Below are 20,649 nucleotides of genomic sequence, written 5' to 3'. Positions count from 1 at the left end.
CTGATAGCGGTGATATTGAAGGATACCTGCTACTGCTTAACACTGAGTAACACCTGCAAACCACTGTAGCATTCACATCTGTGAGGCATGCATTTTCTGATTGTGCTCCTCCTGTCTTGCCCAGCATTCAGACCCACACAGGACCATCTTGTTATCAATGAATTAAGAATCTACCATAGATTACAAAAGTTATCTGATGGTTTTGATAGGTGCTGTCAATAGTCTGTCAATATTGTTATACATTGAAATGGAAAATGAATCTAAAGGAATGTTCTGACTAAATGGTAAAGCTAAATTACTGTGACTCAAAATATTTGACACCTATATCAATATGGAATTATGTAGATCAGTAAAGTTGATCAAATATATCACAAAATATATCAAAAAAGCAGTGATCAAGTTATATTTAGCTTACAATCTGGAAATGAAGTGGAACAATTTTAGTCAGGTTGTTACATTTGTAGTTCAAAGACAGTTTGCCGTCTTTCTTCTTTTGACATACATGAGTGGGCACCTACCGTACTATTACTCTCACTTGACAATTCATTTAGAAAAGGGACAGAGTGTTTTCTTCACAGAAAATAACGCCAACAACAGTGTAAACAATGCACGTGACACCACATTGACTGCCTTTTTCAAGTTATGTGAAGATGAAGAAACTCTGACATATGACAAGGTCCCTGGGATTTATACTTGGAATCAGTCTACTAAAACTATAGACGAAGGCAATTCAGGAGTAAAACAAACAAATGCTCTTGGGAGGGTATATGTGGTTCACCCGAATAATAGCAAATACTTTCTCCTAAGGATGTTGGTCCACATAGTCAAAAGGTCTGACATCTTTTGCAAGCCTAATAACTCTCCAAGGAATAAGTTACGATAACTTTCAAGGAGCGTGCAAAGCGATGGGTCTGTTAGAAGATGATTCCCTATGGGAAAACATGTTATCTGAAGCTGGTGTTTCTAATACACCCCAATCACTGAGACATTTACTTGCCATTTTGATAACATTTTTCTACATTATGGACCCCCTTAGTCTTTGGAAAAATCATCGTGATAGTATGGCTGAAGAATGTTATACCGCAAGAGACACAAATGTTCTTCAGATGAGATTAATTATGATGACGATATTTTCAACAAAGCTTTGCTGGAGTTAAATAAAGTGGTAGAATGTACTTGTAGAAGAAACACCAAAGACTTTGGATTGTCTCTGTTAAACAATACAAGCCTGGATGTCAACAGAGACTATTTACGAGAGACGTCTTATGATAACTCCCGTCTGTTATAAACATTTGACAATAAGATTCGTGTAAACTTGGACTCAAAAACGGTTTACAATGCAGTATTGACCTCAGTTAACAATAAAAAAGTCAAAATTTTCTTCCTTGATGCCCCTGGAGGTACAGGCAAAACATTTTAATTAATTTACTGCTCGCCAAAATAAGGTCAGAGAAAAAAATTGCTCTCGCTATGGTTTCGTCCAGCATTGCATCTATGCTTTTGGAAGGTGGTCGCACTGCACACGCTACTTTAAAGATCTCACTTATGATTTGTCCTCACAATGCATCCAGTGCTCATAACATACCAAACGAAAGCAACACAACTACTGTAAATTAATATGGGATTACAAGTTGACTGTTTGGAATGAAGCTTCCATGTCACACAAAAGCTTTGTAGAGGTGATAGATAGAACACTGCAAGACTTACAAAATAACAACAAATTAATGGGTGGTTGCAGTGTGTTATCTTCTGAAGATTTTCACCAGTTGTAACAAGAGGGACAAGAGTTGATGAAGTCAACGCATCACTAAAGATGTCTTACCTTCGGCTAAATGTAACCAAACTGAAACTAAAAGCCAATATGAAGGTTTTCTCATCTGGACAAAATGGGAGGGCCTTTGCTGTTGTTTTACTTCAAATAGGTAATGGTGAATTACCAGCCAGAAATGGAAAAGTTGATTTCAGTGACCTATGTGCAGGACCCAGATATTTTTAAAATGCATATGTGCATATGCAAATGCATATTTTGAACGTTAGTGCATATAAAATTATATTCTTATGTGTGATCGATTATGTAAGATTTCTGAATGAAATGAAAAATCTAATGAACTCTGTATGTTTTACACCCCTTGGCAACACCAGAAGCCTTCCCCTGATCTAGGAAAGGGTTTTCAGTGTTGCAATATAAGCAGGTAGATGGATTATGACCCGTTGCATGACAGCTATTTCCTTCTGACATTCCTTTCTCCTTACAGTAGCCTCCCAGGGTTTGCTTAAACAAGTGTGTTCGATTTGTTAACTTGCTGGTCGTCTATTGCAGTCTTTTACCAGATTAAACTGCAAAAATGCCTAAAGATATAGCTCTAGGTTTTTCTTAATTAAAGAGTGGATATCAGGCAATAGTGACTATACATGTGACGGTGATGTAGTATACTGTCAAGTATGCAATAAGAATGTAAAATATGATTAAAAATTTCAAAATGACCGGGCGAGTTGGCCGTGCGCGTAGAGGCACGCAGCTGTGAGCTTGCATCCGGGAGATAGTAGGTTCGAGCCCCACTATCGGCAGCCCTGAAGATGGTTTTCCGTGGTTTCCCATTTTCACACCAGGCAAATGCTGGGGCTGTACCTTAATTAAGGCCACGGCCGCTTCCTTCCAACTCCTAGGCCTTTCCTATCCCATCATCGCCATAAGACCTATCTGTGTCGGTGTGACGTAAAGCCCCTAGCAAAAAAAAAAAAAAAAGTTTCAAAATGAACAGCAATCGAAAACAGCTTCACATCTCAGATCAAAAGAGCAGAGTAAGAATATGCAACAGCTACTTTTAACCGACGTGAAAACATAGTGTGAAGTTAGTACATTTTCTGCTGATATTTGTAAGGCTTTGTATGCAGCAACACTCAGCAGGAGCACAATTACTCATTCAATTATAGTGAATTGCATTGTATATATCTATATACACGTACTTAACTTCCCGCAACCGAGGCAAATACTGGATCTTCAGGATATTCTCCATTCTACTTTGGCGTTCGAGACCACAGCGCATGACCTTGAGTATACTGCGCTGATCATCGGGAGCTGGCAGTTTGCCTCTATAAATCTATTCGTCTTCGACTTCAACATATTTATGGATCTTCATATGTTGTTTGATAGTGTTGTGACTTTGTACCTGACGGTGTGTAAAAACTGACCCATTTGACCGTTCTCCACTGTTCATAAACATTGTGAGAGTTTACCTATCACTGCGTGTGCCGTACTACCATTCATAATATTACGTACTGTTTTCTTTTAAGTGACTCACAGTTTCTACCCCCATCATCATTTTATATTTCATCTTATACCGATCCAGAGTTCACTCAATCTTTTTCTTTTTCATATGCATTGTTTTTCATGTTTTTATGTTTTGAATGGCTGACGATGACCTGGACTAGGGTCGAAACTTGTCCCATTTCTAATTACTATTAAATAAGAATGTAAACACTACATTTCTTTCTCTTATGTATTGAATAGGTTGAACCTCTTTTTCAATTATTCAATTTTAACACTGCATAAACTGAATAATCCACATCTACGCTCGTTTCTTGAAAAGTATTGTGCTAATCAAAGAATACCAGATGAATCTACCCTTAGGAAGAACTATTTACTTTCACTGCACTCTTCTGTCATTGATTCGATGCGATCTGACATAGGAGGGAACTGTGTCTGGATATTGGTAGAGGAAACCAATTCGTGTGGTCGAAATATTGCGAACTTCATAGTGGGTAAGTTATGTCCGGAAGAACCTGGCAAACCTCATTTAATTTTGTGCAAAATGCTAGAAAAACCAACCACGTTACAGTTGCTAGATTTGTTAACAATTCCCTGCGACTTCTGTGCCTAGTGAATCGGAGAGGGATTGTTACAAAGTGCACCTTTTAGTCACAGCTTCGTATATGTTGAAAGCTGGTCAATCTCTTCGAGTATTTTTTCAAATCTCATCCATGTCACTTGTTTGGCCCATGAATTCCATTGTATTGCAGAAGAGATATGTACCATCTTTCCATCTGTCAACAAAGTAATTTCAAGTGGAAAAACAAATTGTTCCTAAAAGCACCAGCTCGTGTGCAGTTGTAAAAATACCCATCTACCTCAGGTTTCTCTTCCACTGAAACCTGTTCTCACAAGATGGGGAACTTGGTTATCCACAGTATCGTTCTACCTGGAGAACTTTAATCAAGTGAAAGATGTCCTTAAAAGTTTTGACGGTAGTCATACTGCGCATGTCCGTGAAGCAAAAGGCGCATTTCAATCATATATATAATGTATATAATGATATCAGTTTCATCCATGTACATTATTCATCACTTTTGAAGGCGATTAAGGGCTTAGAAACTCATAGTGCACTCCTGCATGAATCCCTTCAGTTAATTCAAAACACCATTAGTTCTTTAAATGGTGTCCCTGGTGAACTGGAGAAAAAGTTAAAAGGAAACTGAGTGCAGTGTTGGACTCTAAACCAGGACTGAAGAAGGTTCAATCCATAAGCAACTACATAAGTGGAATCAGGCAATCTTTGCCAGAAGAATGTTCCGAGCACTCAGTGACAGTGTATAAGTATTGCCCAGTTACATCCGTCGATGAAGAACGATCATTTTCAGTGCATAAATTCATTCTATCCACCATCATTTTGCAAGGAATGAAACATGTTTGTCAATTTAAGACTGAGTTAAAATGAAATAATACGTTTGGTAATTGTATTTTGTTTTATTTTTAGTGCATATTTTCAACATTTTAGTGCATATGTGCATGCATATTTTGGAGATTTTAGTGCATATGAATCTGGGCACTACCTATGTGTTTTGTCCCCAAATCTACAGGACTTGATAGGAGAGGTTTATCTATATCTTTCAAATATTTCTATCATAATGCAGAGTTTGTTTGAGGTGAGAGCTAAACTGTCTCCAACTAACGAGCAAGTCAATAAAGTAAATGACATGATAATGTCTAGGTTTGATCCACCATCTAAAATTTACCATTCAGTTCATACTGTCCTGGATATAGAACAAGCGGTACATTATCCAACTGAATTTTTAAATTCTTTGACTCCCCTGGAAGTCTTCCCCATAAACTGGTTTTATAGGTAGGTTCCCCTATTATATTACTTCACAACCTAAACATACCAAAATTGTGTAATGGCACAAGATTGCTAATAAAAGTGTTAAAATTATTTCTACTTGAGTGCACGATCCTCACTGGGTGTGAAGCCAGTGAAACTGTTTTAATCTCTTGAATACCAATGATACTCACCATCCTACCATTTCAGTTTAAAAGGCTTCAATTCCCAGTAAAAGGATGAGCATTAATAAAGCGCACGGTCAAACTCTACTTTACTTTACAAATTTAACAAATCCAGACCTGCTTTACAAAGGTGAAAAATGAGAGTATCCTCCTAATTCAATACAATAAATATTCCGTCATTAGACGGAGTAAACAAATTCAAACATGTTTCGGCTTGTTTGAGCCATCTTCAGTGAAAAATGAGGGGAGTTTGAAATAATTTACATAATATAAGTTGAAAAAATGCTAAAAAACATAATGAAGGAGCAAATGAAAAACAAACAAAAGAGAGCCTAGACGGAAACAAAATTAGCACAAATATACAATATTTACATCAATATGCAGAGCAAAAAACAACTCACTGCAACAAAATTCAGTGAAAAGGTGTTAATTTAAAATAATAATTGAAACTAAAAACTGTGTTAACCTAAGAAAACAAAGGAATGAAAAAACAAATGATGCAGATGGAACCAACAATAGACCAACAATAGACTCGATCATGCGAACGAGACCGTTACTTTGCTCAATCGCTTAATGGGAGTAGTAGACCAAGTCCTAATCCCTCAGCAATGTGGCTTCCGCCCAGGAAAGAGTTGCACAGCACAGGTTTTACATCTAACCCAGCATATCGAGGACGGGTTTGAAATGAAGAAGATTACTGGTGTGGCTTTTGTGGACCTCTCAGCTGCCTACGATACAGTAAATCACAGGATATTATTACACAAACTTTATAGAATGATTACAGACATCAAGGTAACCAAGATGATAGCTACTCTCCTGGAAAATCGTTGCTTTTTTGTCGAATTCCAAGGACGCCGAAGCAGATGGAGGAATCAAAGGAATGGACTACCTCAAGGCAGTGTACTGGCTCCTATTCTTTTCAACATCTACACTAACGACCAGCCATTACCAGAAAATACTAAAAGCTTTATATATGCCGATGACCTTGCACTTACTACTCAAACTGATACCTTTGATGAAGCAGAGATCTCTTTAACTGCTGCTTTAGAAGAGCTAGGTACCTATTATGAGAAAAACCAACTCAAACCAAATCCAGCTAAGACTCAAATCTGTGCATTCCATCTGCGGCATGCGCAGGCCTCTCAGAAACTCAAAGTACTATGGAAGGGGAACTTACTGGAACACTGCTTTACACCAAAGTACCTGGGAGTTATGTTGGATCGCACATTAACATATAAGAAAGATTGCCAAAACCTGAAACAAAAGATAGCTGCCAGAAACAACATTCTACGAAAGTTATCAGGAACAAGTTGGGGAACACAACCACAAACAATTAGAACATCAGCTCTAGCTCTATGCTATTCTGCAGGAGAATATGCCTCCCCGGTTTGGTACAGGTCAGCTCATACGAAGCAGGTCGACATCGCTTTAAACGAAAGCTGCAGGATCATCACTGGATGTTTGAAACCTACACCCATTGAGAAGGTCCAACTTTTAGCTGGTATTGCTCCTGGTGAGATTCGTAGGGAGGTAGCAGCTAACAAAGAACGGCTCCAGGCATCTTCTTCAGAAGCACATCCTCTCTATGGATACCAACCAGCCACACAGAGGCTAAAATCTAGGAAAAGTTTTCTCCGCACATCAGTTAACCTTGAGGGGAAAGCAGAGAATGCTAGAGTCACAATGTGGAAAGAAAGAATCCACCACCTTTCCAACTGGATAGAGCCAAAGGAAAGTCTTCCATGTGGACACCAGGAGAAGTGGACAGTATGGAAAGCCCTTAACAGACTCCGTACAGAAGTCGGCAGAACCAAAGTAAACTTGCGGAAGTGGGGCTTCTCAAGTGATTCATCACTTTGTGATTGCGGAGAGCAGCAGACGATCTAACATCTATGTCAGTGTGTTTTATGTCCTTCAATGTGTACTATGAAAGACTTGATTGCAGCCTCCCCCAACGCTATTGACGTCGCCCAATACTGGGCAAGCATCATCTAGCTCTCGAATATTGTTGCTCTATCTGTGATTGTATAATAGACTTGTATATTTGTATAGTAGGAATGTAGATATCTTGTTGCTTTTTGTTAAATATCTATAAGTAAAGTTGATACTTCTGACACGAATAAAGAAAGACTTTGAGAAGGCCAGGCCATTTGAGAGGACAACCACCTGCTAAACACCGTAAGTTTAAGCTTTCTTCACAGCCATTCTACACTTTTTACTTATCACCCCACGTTTCTCACACAACCTCATTTTTCCATTACAGATTAGAACTTCATTGACAGTTTCCACTAGAACACTTACAGTTTACTATGCATCTGTCTTTTACGTAACACAGCTTCTCAATTTTATATCGCGGCCCTTCCGACCCTTTATAATAAGGCAAGACACCAGCCAACATGATGAAACAATAATCAAGAAAGGGACCGCTAGATTGAGAAAATATTGAGAATGCTGCTGTTTCTAAAGCTTTAAATTTCATTGGCATTTTTTCCTTGTCACAGGCTTTTCGCCTGCACGTCATATCAGGCTTGGTTTCTAAAAAATGTTTGCTCCCGCTCCCCTCCTGACCAATTTAATGTGATGGGTTTCTACAAGGATGATTTTCGACAGTGATTTCAACCTGTTTTGTTATTGTTAATAAACAATATTTTGTATACTATGAGGTCCACAACCTCACCTTGTGCTACTATTGTTCATTTCCATCTGCATAACTTGTTTTTTCATTCCTTTGTTTTCTTAGGTTAACAGTTTTTAGTTTCTATTATTATTTTAAATTAACACCTTTTCACTGAATTTTGTCGCAGTGAGTTGTTTTTTGCTCCGCATATTGATGTAAATATTGTATATTTGTGCTAATTTTGTTTCTGTCTAGGCTCTCTTTTGTTTGTTTTTTCATTTGCTCCTTCATTACGTTTTTTTGCATTTTTTCAACTTATTTTATGTAAATTATTTCAAACTCCCCTCATTTTTCACTGAAGATGGCTCAAACGAGCCGAAACATGTTTGAATTTGTTTACTCCGTCTAATGACGGAATATTTATTGTATTGAATTAGGAGGATACTCTCATTTTTCACCTTTGTAAAGTGAAAACCGTCAATACGGAATGATTCTAATATCTTGTAATGTAAATCTAGACCTGAGCGTTGACTGTTTCTCTCATGATCAATTGGTCCCGTCACGTGTTACTTCCAAAGAAAATTTGTTTGTATTGGCCCCAGATGGACAGTCATGTAACATAGTACATATGGAGATATTTAATATGTAAGGCCAAGGGTGGGTCAGCTAGTATAAGATATATTCTATACATAAAGAGGCTCAGAAATCTGTGTCAGTATGCTCATAGCAATATATTTTTAAAATATCTTGTTAGAGGCTAGGTGATTATATAAGGTCCCAAACTCACTAATGATCCACATTTCTCTAGAAGAATAGGTTTCTTATGTATTTTACCCTGAATGTTGATATGTTCAAATCTGAATGTTTATTGCATTGGCATACTCTCATGGCTCCCAGCCATGAGATGGCATGCAGGACACAATGATACTTGATGGTGTTTTGCTATAATATGTTACATACATTTGAAAGTGGAAGAATTGCTCTTTCTAGCAAGAAAGGCTGTGTTCAATTATCTTGACTAGTTCACGTTCTATTCGACACTGAGTGTTAATCAATGTCATGGCTGTCTCCATACAAGGCCAGTAGTAGTAATCAATTCCATAGAAGGCAGTTAGCAAGCGGTGTTATTCCTGAAATTATGTTGAGAAGCGAGGGTGAAAATAAGTCAGAAATGACCAATTGTGAAGAATTGTTTAGTGAGTGTGACAGTGATACATCTGAAGAAAGCAACATGAATCAGAAAACTCTGATAATTGTGCAGCCAGGTTTGAGTAAAAAGATGTACAAATGAACGGTGAAAATGGCGGGGAGGAGGCGGCAAACTACAAAATATTTCATTTTCTGAGACTAGTGGTATAGCTTCAACATTACCCAGGCAACTCAGTGAGGAGTGATCCATGAAAGCTCCTTATTTAACCAATATGAGTGCAATAAATGTTTCATATCTTTGCACATCCCTAACTGCTTCAGAATTTTCCACTCCACAAAACCTCCAGAAATGCCCGAAAGTTTCCAAAGGTAAGATTTATGATTCCTTTTATAAATGAAAGTTTACTTAAGAATCTGCAAATAGCTGTAACTAATAAATTAAGGTTTGCATGAGATACCAACAAAGCACTTGAAGACAAAAATGGTGACATCAGAGAGGTCCTGAGGAACCATTTCATCCACCTGTTGAATGGATTAGAGGAGAAAACATAGAGCCAGATGTTAAATTCTGCTTAGGAAAGCCCCTATATGAACTGGACAGAAACAGAAGCAGCATTGAGAACTATTCCTAACAGAAAATCACCAGAAGTTGATGAAGGGAATGCAAACATGATCAGAGCAGCAGGAGTACAGGGTCTGCAATGGCTACACACAGTGCAAAGTACCTGCAGACTGGAACAACAGTGTTATCATTCCTCTGTTCAATCATCATCATCCTAAACCATCTCCAGTTTCCAGGGTGTGGTGTATGAGCCTCCTCCATCTCATCCTGTTCTTGTACCATTCTTCCTCCACCAACTTGTCCCAATCATGACCTCTCAGCAGTACATCGCTCTTAATTAAATCTATCCATTTCCTTCGTGGCCTTCCCACGGTTTGTCTTCCTTCCACCTTTCTGTCAAATTCCTTCCTTGCAGTTCTGTTTACTGGCATCCTTTCCATGTGACCAAACCACTTCAGTCTTGATATCTGAATCTCATTGAGGGGAGAATCAAGAAAGGCAAAAAGAACACCGTCTAAAGGGGATAACTCTCCCATCACATGGGCTGAAAATTCTGGAAAAGATCAAAGAGCGGAGGCATCGAACCATCATAGAACTACAGGTAGAAGTAAAGCGGTAAGGTTTCAGAAGTATGTAACAGGTCTACTATAAAACTTATATTCAGTACCAGAATGCTGATGGAAAAATATTGGGAGCAAGTAAAGAACTTGATCATGGTATTCATGCATATTGAAAAGGCATATGACAATGCTGCAAGAGAGAAGATCTGGCAGTGCTTGTGAAAGAGGAAGGTGCCTGAAGAACTTGTTAAAAAAAAAAAAGTCCGGACGGTGTGCAAGAACTGTTCCAACTGCGTGTGAGGTGGAGACGGACACTAATCAGGATTTATGACCAAGAGCGGAGAGTCCAGCAGGGCAGTTCACTGTCCCCACTACTGTTTATCAAAGTTACGAGTGTGGACAGTTTCACCCACCTTGGCAGTGGAGATTGCAAAGATGTTAAGATTGCAAAGAAAGCAAAATTAGCAATGTTCAATGGCTACTTCGTAATGATCTTCACCCAAGATATCAAAAAATGCACCCACAAAAAGAAACTCATCAAAACTACAGGCATCAAGGATGAATTTCCTTAGGTCCACTATTCAGAAAACGAGAATGGACAAGTTAAAAAATGAGGAAGCAAGGCAGGAAGGAAGCTGGAATGATGACATCCCTACCAGACAGAGTCGGCACATCCAAACTGCAGTGGTTCGGACACATGATGAGAATGGAGCCAACGAGAAAAGCCGAGTGCACTTGGAAAGACATATAGATGGAAAATACGTAGTTGTAAGACCTAGAACCTGCTGGATGGATATAGTCGAGACTGATGTTGCAGATAGGGGAAGGACACTGGATGATGTCATGAAGAATAGAATATTTATGAAGAAAGGAGAGTGGAAGAGGCTTATCAACAGTGTCCAAGAAACTGGAACTTTAAAGCGATGATGAAGATGACAATGAGAACCTATGAATAGCTGTGACTCACATAAATGAAATATTAATTTTGGGTATGCGAAGGGCTAGAAAACTGGTATGCCAATGTGTAAAGTCAAGAAGTAATATACCTTGGGAGCAATGGTCACTTGTGTAGATATTTTACAGTTAGTGCAGTATAATTGTATCTAGGATGAAATTGTAAACAGGATTTTAACACTGCTAACAAAAATATGTTTGATAACTAGACAAACCATGAGTCTGGCATATTTCTTCTTTGTACTGTCGGCCTCTGAAGGCAATTTTTGCCAGCAGTTCCATGGCATTGATCTTGTCTTGATTACTGAATGCAGGACACCTGATGATATCCAGAAGAACCATGAGCAGTCCTCCATGGACAATCTCGCTTGCGAACCGACAACTGCAGACAGGATAGGATTAGACTGTTTCAGTTATGGACACATACAATTTTTATGCTTCATCTATCAGCACTATCCTAAACCATGTATGAAAGAGAGACATCTGTATATAATATCACAACAGATTATTGAGAAGTATTTTTAAATTAATTTTTGAAGATTTTTAATAATGTGCTTAAAACAAAACAGCTTTCACCAAACTATGACATCAATTTTTCAACCAACAGCAAGTACTGGAAAGGAGCAACAAATGTCAAATCAAGTCATACAATATTTTACAGACTATAAGACACTTAAATTTTTCAGTAACTTTTTTGTATTAAACCTTCATCATTAGTTTACCAAGTCAGAGCAAAAATAAAAATGAGTTCATAAAACCAAACTGACCTTTAAAATCTCAGCAGATCATCCAAACTTTTTTTGTCCTATCTGCCACTTTGATTTTTTTTTCCTCCTCTTCATATATATATATATATATATATATATATATATATGTGACATACAGCATATATATGACATCCATATATGCCATATATATATATGTGACAGTGAAGACCATCATACATATACAGTATATATGAGGGTCTTCACTGCCATCAAGGGCATAACTTTTGCCACACTTCGTGAGAGATTAAACAATAATGTCATCACTCAGTCTAGACCATGACTGTTTTACCTACTGACACACCCTTTGACGTGATTCTGAGTTGGCTTTTACCCACCATCCATTTGCTCTAGTCCTCTACCTTCATAGGGTTTATTTATTGAGATATCAAGAGGTTGAAATTGCAAAGTAAGTCCTCCCAGAATAACAGAAAACTCTGTATTTTCCTGCCTTAACTTCTCTTTCACAGAATCTTTCAAACAACTACTAAACTGATCTAGTGCAAGCAATGAACTCTTTTTCAATAAAGCATTTTTCCTTCTCTCCCACACTCAGTCAATCCATAATTTCATGCCGTCCTCATCCATCCAGCCCTCGTCATGTATGTGAACATCTGGTGGTATCAGGGATTCTGGCATAGTCTTGCGCTTGAATTGAGCTTTGAAATAAGTTTAGCACCATTGATGCAACATGAAAAGACAACAGTGTAGTGATTTTTTTGTGACCACTTATCTTAGAGTTTTAACACCTTCCGTAGCAACAGTTCTGCTAATCTGCAAGTCAAATGTCAAAGGAGTTTCTTTTATATTTGCAATTTGTCCTAGTTCCATGCTGGTTTTCTTTCAATGTTGAATAACAAAGTGATGGAAAGATAAGATTTTTCTCTTCATACTCATCTAGCATTTTCTGTGATGTTTTGGTTTACATGCTAAACCCATAACAGTTCATATACCTAGTATTTTAGTAATTTTCATGGTGCCTGGGGAATTGCATGTTTGTAATTACATAAGAATCAGTTAAATCCAATGTAAATGGTACCAAATTTCCAGGGCATCAAAATAGGTCCCTTTTCAAGACTGGCAGAAAAATTGTAATTTGAATTCAAACACTAGAATTTTAAAAATAAAATCAGTTTTGAGTATAAGGCACACCAGAAATTAGGTCACTTTTTTAAGAAAGAAGTGTCTTGTTGTCCGTATAATGTATGCAAATAGTATCATGAAAAGGAGCATACAGTAGGATTAGCATAACAACAGGTTAGTGTGAGAAGAGCTTTCCTTTGAATGTTGAAGCAGAAAGTGTGGGATACAAAGAAAAACATGAAAAAAAGGGAAGAGACATAAGATCAAGATGGATACCAGTGGTTAAAGACTAGGAACACAGGAGTGAAGTACTGTGGGCAAAGTTTCAGTATATACTGTGGAATATCAGTACCATGAGTCACTGTTAGCGGTGCAAACATCTAGGAGCAATTTCACTGTCATTTGTTTCTTTCTCGTGGACTACATGATCATGCGGTGCACAAGGCTGCCAACTTGTGAACTTAGGAACTACGGAGAAGAGGAATGCATAAGCCCCAGGTTAGGGCCAAAAGCTAAATGACCTTCATTCTTGCCATGTGGACTGTATGCGCCGTGGCTATAGAAAAAATCCTCTTGAAGGGAGTGTGGCCCCAAAGGGGCTGCAGTTCTCATGACAGAGACTGAGAAATGCTAGTGCCTGCTTGAGTAATGGAGAATGGCACATGCTACATATCATTAGATTATAAAAGAAAATGTATTTCTGGGGGCTGGCAGGTCGTGAACACATCTCTCTTCTACAAGGTATTCCACATAAGATTTGCATCATTTCAACTCCATTAGAATTCTATAGAACTTTCGTAGTACATAGAGAATTTCTACTGATACTTCGAGATGGCCCCTCAATGAGTGTTGATGCCTGCGCTCCTGATAAAGATGGGAAGCAGAAACAAACATGTGGGAGGAGCGAGAAGAACTGGAATTGATGAGGAGAGAGCCAATCCACTTGAAGGCAGCAGTGTGTGAACATGTGGAGAATATCCTTGTCTTTCTGTGTTTTCATATTTGTTCAAGTTTCCTGTGTGCGTTGCTCCATCTCAGGAACTAGGGAGAAGAGGAATGCATAAGCCCCAGGTTAGGGCCAAAAGCTAAATGACCTTCATTCTTGCCATGTGGACTGTATGCGCCGTGGCTATAGAAAAAATCCTCTTGAAGGGAGTGTGGCACCAAAGGGGCTGCAGTTCTCATGACAGAGACTGAGAAATGCTAGTGTCTATCCTATTTTGAGTTTCTGTTCCTGTCTCTCTATATATGATTTTGTTTGATATTTGTTTGTTCCTTTCTGTCTGTTACTTGCAATTCCCTGTTTTGTTCCTGTCATCCTACCAACACTGTATGTTCTCACACATCCCTATGTCATTGTTACCATACGGAATGAAGCTGTAACATGGTAGCTCTTGCTCACTTTTCCTGAGGGAGAGTGACCTCTCTATAACTCTCTATGACTGAGCTTCATCTCAAAAAGGACGTGTTGACAAAGCCATTCAAAACTCATCATCTCAACTTCTCCATCTCACGTTCCCACACTGTTTCCCTAGGGCCATTTCAGTTCAAAAGTTTCAACCACTTACATGTCTGGTTAGATCACCATCAAGAAATACCTCCTGTTCTGATGTAAACTTCCTTCTACACAAAATGCCTGGTCTTTCACAGAAATCCTTCTCATCATTTAGGGCCAATCTTTATCATCAGAAGATCCTATCTGAGAATGTAAGTCACTAATATGATTGCTAAGAGTAAGTTTCTCACCAACTGATCTTCAAGATTACATATTTATGAACTATATGTATCTCACAGTCCCATGAAACCTATGCACCCTAGTCCGGCTCCATGGCGAAATTGTTAGCGTGCTGGGCTTTGGTCACAGGGGTCCTGGGTTTGATTCCCGGCAGGGTCAGGAATTTTAACCTTAATTGGTTAATTTCGCTGGCACGGGAACTGGGTTTATGTGTCGTCTTCATCATCATTTCATCCTCATCACGAAGCGCAGGTCTCCTAAGGGCGTTAAATCAAAAGACCTGCATCTGGCAAGCCGAACTTGTACTCGGACACTCCCGGCACTAAAAGCCATACGCCATTTCATTTCATTTATGCACCCTAAATTTGGAGAATTTCACTTTTAAGAAAGAAAATATTGTAACATCAAATAAATAAAAAGCATCTGATTTTCATAATTAATTTTAAAGACAAACAAAATGCACAGAATCTATATACAGGCTACTAGTTGTGCTATCTTTTGCTGATGAGTTAGTTTTTGTATAACTGCGGAGTAGTGCCATCTAGAGGTGATGAGTGGGAGCAAAAAAGACAAAACACACCTCAACTAACAATACTGGTTAGTGTAATGTTATTGTTGATCAGTTTTATCGACCTAAGGCTTTCAAATTTTGTTTTCTTCCGCCTCAGCAGGATTAAGGTATTACAAGTAATAAATTTCATCTTGATCCACGGTGGAGTTATTATATATAACAAATTCCAACTTGTACATTTGTGAAGTTCTATCTTTCCACTGCTTTAAAATCTTATGGTTTTCTTAGATTACAATAATATTAATTTTTTAAAAATAAATACAGATACAACACTAGGAGGAAAGCAGTACCGAGCGCAGTAGGAGGCCCGGCGTGAGTCAGCCGTGAGGGGAGTCAGATGATTCGGACGTAACCACAACACAAAGAGTTGCTTTTTATCTTGAACACAATTAGGCCTAGTCTACTTCATCTGGCAAGAAGATTCCCCTTTCCATCACATCAAGGTTGAATGCTATAAGAACTTCCATAGCTACATACCACTGTTTTAATTATTTATTAAGAAATGTTAAAATCCCTTATTTTAGGATAGTTTTTAAGTGGCTTTTCACAAACACATCTTTTACTTTCAGAGGTGCCAAACAGTGACAACAAAGAGAAAACATTGACTCTTTAGACATTTAAACCTTTCATGTAGTTAAGGACAAGTTGTTTTTAATATTGTACTTTACCTATGTTACTTGTGTTTTTATGTTTATTTCAAGTATCATTCAAGATCAGGGTTGAAGATGTTTTTCATGGAAAACAAAACATGTACCAACAAAAAAACTTTTTAAATTAATATTATTGTAATCTAAGAAAATTGTAAGATTTTAAAGTGGTGGAAAGGTGGAACTTCCCAAACGCACAAGCTGGAATTTGTTAAATATAAGGATTAGGGTATCCAAAGTCAAGATAGTCTTTAATTTCCCTTTTCCTTCACAATTCCTTTTTCTCTTTTTCTTCAAGTAATCATTCCTTCTGGTTTTCCTTCTCAATTCCATGGTTATCTTCATTATCTTCCTGACAAATATGGGCAGATAACCACATGGTTTAGGACTTTATAAAAACAATCACAACAACCACCTCCACCATCACCATGGTGATTCAACAATATTTCTATGTCATCGATGATGGAATTTGCAATAAAAATTTTAATTCATGAACATCTCTGTTACCATAGCCTGTACAGTGTTATGGTTCCGATGCACTTCCCCTTGCCAACCTCAGCTAAGGAGCTAATGAAGATGAAACAAATGAGGTTAAATTAAACTGGATAAGGAGGTAGAAGGAATTGGCTATGGTCTATGAATAGCAACAGTGTCAGCATTTGCCTGGAAGTGGAAATAGGAAACCACTGAAAACCATTCTTAGTACAACCAACGGTGGGATTCGAACCCACTCATCCCCTGAATGCAGAGCTTGGCTCCATAGCTGTAGCGTGTTAACACGTACAGGCACTCCGCCGGGTCCTGTCCAGTAAAATGTATGAATGATTGAAAATTGTAGTTTCTATAAATTTATGTACAGCACTTATATAGAAATAACATTTCTGGAGATATCTGGAAGTTTTTAAAAGATACAATAAACACAAATACTCTATTATTATTCCTTGTATGACAAAAACAAAAGTAACATAAAATATTGAAATTATACATTCTGCTGCACTTTTACTATGCAAACTGTCCGGCTCCATGGCTAAATGGTCAGCATGCTGGCCTTTGGTCCAGGGAGGCCAGGTCTGATTCCCAGCCAGGTCTGTGATTTTAATCTTAATTGGTTCATTCTGATGGCTTGGGGTGGGTGTGTGTATCATCTTCATGATAGGTAGGGCCCCATCCCCATAGATACTCAGGTCGCCTATCAACTTGAAAGACCTGCATCAGGCCTCGTCGGAGGCCATATGCCATTAATAAATTAAACTGTGCAAAGTTTACATTAATGGAGAACATGTCCTGTTTTGGACCCCTTAATATTGCTATGCCTTAACACGTCACATTTCACCAGGTTTTTTAAAGCATGGTTTCTAAATAGCAGTGTGTAAGTTTACACAGTAACTAACAGCATGTTTTAGGCACTAATTGTCATTATCGCAAAAAACCAAACCCCACAGCACTTAACGCCCTTGAAAGAGCTTTGGCCTGCCCAGCGACCGCTGCTCAGCCTGAAGGCCTGCAGATTACGAGGGAGCGTGTGGTCAGCGCAACGCATCCTCTCGGCCGTTATTCTGGGCTTTCGAGACCGGTCATGCCTAGTGCAGATCCCAGCTACCCTTTAACTTAAATACAGTATTGAGTTTTGAGCAATTCTGTCCAGCCGTTTTCCCATGATATCATAACAGACAGAGAGCCAAGTAAAAACAGAACTACCAGGCGAGTTGGCGGTGCGGTTAGGGCCGCATAGCTGAGAGCTTACATTCAGGAAATGGTGGGTACGAAGCCCTGAAAATGGTTTTCCATTTTCACACCAGGCAAATGTTTGGGCTGTACCTTAATTAAGGACATAGCCACTTCCTTCCCAATCCTAGCCTTTTCCCATTCTTTGATCACCAGAAACCTTCAATGTGTTAGTGTGACATTAAACCCCTAGCAAAACAAAGAAAAAAAATAGGACATTAACATCAAAACTTTTTTACCACTCTGAATGATGGTGGTGATTACTGTTTTAAGAGGAAGTACAACTAGCCAACCATCCTCTATATAACTCCAATCAGAGAGAAAAATGGAAGGGATCTGACAATTCGAAACATGAAGGTATCTGCCAAAGGAAGACAAGGGCCACAAAGGGCATTAAAAATGAAAGACTCCCTAGGCCTCGAGTGCACTAATACCATCAGCATCGGAAAAGAACAAGAGCTGACCAAGGGAGGTTGAATAGGATAAATGAAAGTGAGAAGCCAGGCATAAGTAAGTGGAAGCAATGCAAGGGCTCCGTGGTCACCAGCCCATGCTCCAAAGTTCAGAGCACCTAGGCTCCTTTTTAGTCACCTCTTACGGCAGGCAGGGAATACCATAGGTGTTATTCTACTGCCCCCACCCACTGAGGGTGGCCACTCCCTGCTCAGGATGGGTAAGCTGAAAAATCTAACAGACACTCTGAAACAACAACAGATATTGCTCACTGCAGTACAGAAGACTCAACATCATCATCTTGAGCCAGCTCCAGTTTCCTGGTTGCATAGAATGAATGCTCTCCATTTACTTCTCTCCATGTAGATGTCTCTTCCATAACCTGCTGCAAATTCAGATCGTTTCTAATCTGATCGATCCATCTCTTCATTGGCCAACCTCTTGATTTTTTGCTTTCGAGTTCCTTTTCAAACCACAGTCTAGTATTTTCTGCGGGTTCATTCTTTAGACACAACCAAACCATTTCAGCCTGGCTTCAACACAGACCGCACTAAGGGATTTTTTCACTTGGACAAGATGGCGTATCTAGTCGTTTCTTATTTTGTCCCTCCATGTTTTCTGAATTATACTTAAGAACTTCATTTCCACTGCTTGTAGTTTGCTGTTATTTCTGTTGGTTTTTTGGATGCAGGTTTCTAGACTGTATGTGGTAACTGGTACAAAGAAGCTCCTGTAGAGTATTCATTTTGATCTTAATGGAACTTGCTTATCCCAAAGAAGCTTTCTCATAAGAGGATAGACCTGCGCTCCATTCTGTACTCTACTAGTAATTTCTGCAGATGGTCAACTATCAATCAATACTGATCTGCATTTAGGGCAGTCGCCCAGGTGGCAGATTCCCTATCTGTTGTTTTTCTAGCCTTTTCTTAAATGATTTCAATGACATTGTATTGAACATCTCCCTTGGTAAGTTATTCCAGTCCCTAACTCCCCTTCCTATAAATGAATATTTGCCCCAATTTGTCCTCTTGTATTCCAACTTTATCTTCATATTGTGATCTTTCCTAATTTTAAAGACGCCACTCAAACTTATTCGCCTACTAATGTCATTCCACGCCATTTCTCCGCTGACAGCTCGGAGCATACCACTCATTCGAGCAGCTCGTCTCCTTTCTCCCAGTTTTTCCCAGCCCAAACTTTGCAACATTTTTGTAACGCTACTCTTTTGTCGGAAATCACCCACAACAAATCGAGCTGCTTTTCTTTAGATTTTTTCCAGTTCTTGAATCAAGTAATCCTGGTGAGGGTCCCATACACTAGAACCATACTCTAGTTGGGGTCTTACCAGAGACTTATAAGCCCTCTCCTTTCCATCCTTACTACAACCCCTAAATACCCTCATAACCATGTGCAGAGATCTGTATCCTTCATTTACAATCCCATTTATGTGATTACTAATAAACTGTTGTGACTGCACTGCCAAGAAAACAGAACTGATGTACTTGTTCCAACTTTAATCCATCTAGAATGATGTTAGTACAAATGTTCTGTCAACTAACAGACAACACTGCCATTTTGGATTTGCTCATCTTGAGACCAAATTGCGTGAATATAGCATTCCAGTCATTCAGCTTCTGTTGTACTTCAGCCTCACTATCACCCCATATCACCACATCGTCTGCTTTTAAACTCAGAGTTGTTGTTGTATCTCTTATCTCTTTTTGTTATTTCATCCATTACAGTGATGAATAAAAGTGGCGACTAGCTATACAGGAAAAAAAATAAAGGTGTGAACAAAAACAACTGATGGACACACTTTATTCCCTGTTGGCCTATAAAAGGCTTATGGACAAACTGCGTGACTCAGTTTTGTACAGAAGAGTATAAAATAATGAACAAAGAGTTTCCTTCCGATTGCCTCTTATTGTTCTACTCAAATCTATGAATAACTCCATTAAGATACTTACCCATCTACATTCTCAATAAAGAGACTAAGAACTTTAATAAGGAGTGTCACATGACGGCTATGTAAGTAGCTGACTTGCAGCCAAACCAAAAAGCGGGCAAGAAAAAGGCTTGCTCCATAGCCCAGCTTTCTGTCGAGATTTACTGATGGTTGGCCTTCAAACTCCGACAAGAAAGTGACCAAAAACTGTGCACGCTCCATGGAAGTACCCTGCAGTCAACAAAGAAATTAAAAGACTCAAAGAAATACGCATGATATGTTGTGTAGGCCTAACTGAAACAAATTATTTTCAATAATTATTAGTAAAGCACTGAAAGTTCTGCATTCCATCTCTTGATGGAATCGGTAATAACTGCATTAAATCAAATTTACATCAAATTAAATAAAATTATAGAAAACAGAAGGTGTGAGTGTGGAGAATTTTCTTAGACTACATAGTAATAGGGAGTGGTGTCCACAGGGTAGTGATTTGGAGCCTCTGTTGTTCTTATAGTGCATATACAAATGATATAAGAAAATACCTAGAATCACATATGCAATTCTTTACAGATAGTGCTACAATTTAGAAGAATGGTGAGTGGTGAT

The 20,649-nt window shown here is 38.6% G+C and overlaps 1 protein-coding gene across 1 annotated transcript in view; it reads right to left on the bottom strand.

Moving 5' to 3' along the window:
* The window catches only part of LOC136879369 (armadillo-like helical domain containing protein 1), a 99,972-nt gene that overhangs the window by 47,803 nt on the left and 31,520 nt on the right, over positions 1-20,649 (bottom strand). The window contains exons 3-4 of the mRNA XM_067153185.2: positions 20,066-20,274; positions 11,336-11,502 (exon numbers count right to left, since the gene is read on the bottom strand). Of these exons, the coding sequence (XP_067009286.2) occupies positions 11,336-11,502; positions 20,066-20,274 (376 nt within the window). The remainder of the gene's footprint in view (positions 1-11,335; positions 11,503-20,065; positions 20,275-20,649) is intronic.

Source organism: Anabrus simplex, chromosome 8, assembly GCF_040414725.1.
Source record: "Anabrus simplex isolate iqAnaSimp1 chromosome 8, ASM4041472v1, whole genome shotgun sequence".
NCBI classification, from domain to species: domain Eukaryota; kingdom Metazoa; phylum Arthropoda; class Insecta; order Orthoptera; family Tettigoniidae; genus Anabrus; species Anabrus simplex.
This window is presented reverse-complemented; position numbering and strand designations above follow the sequence as displayed.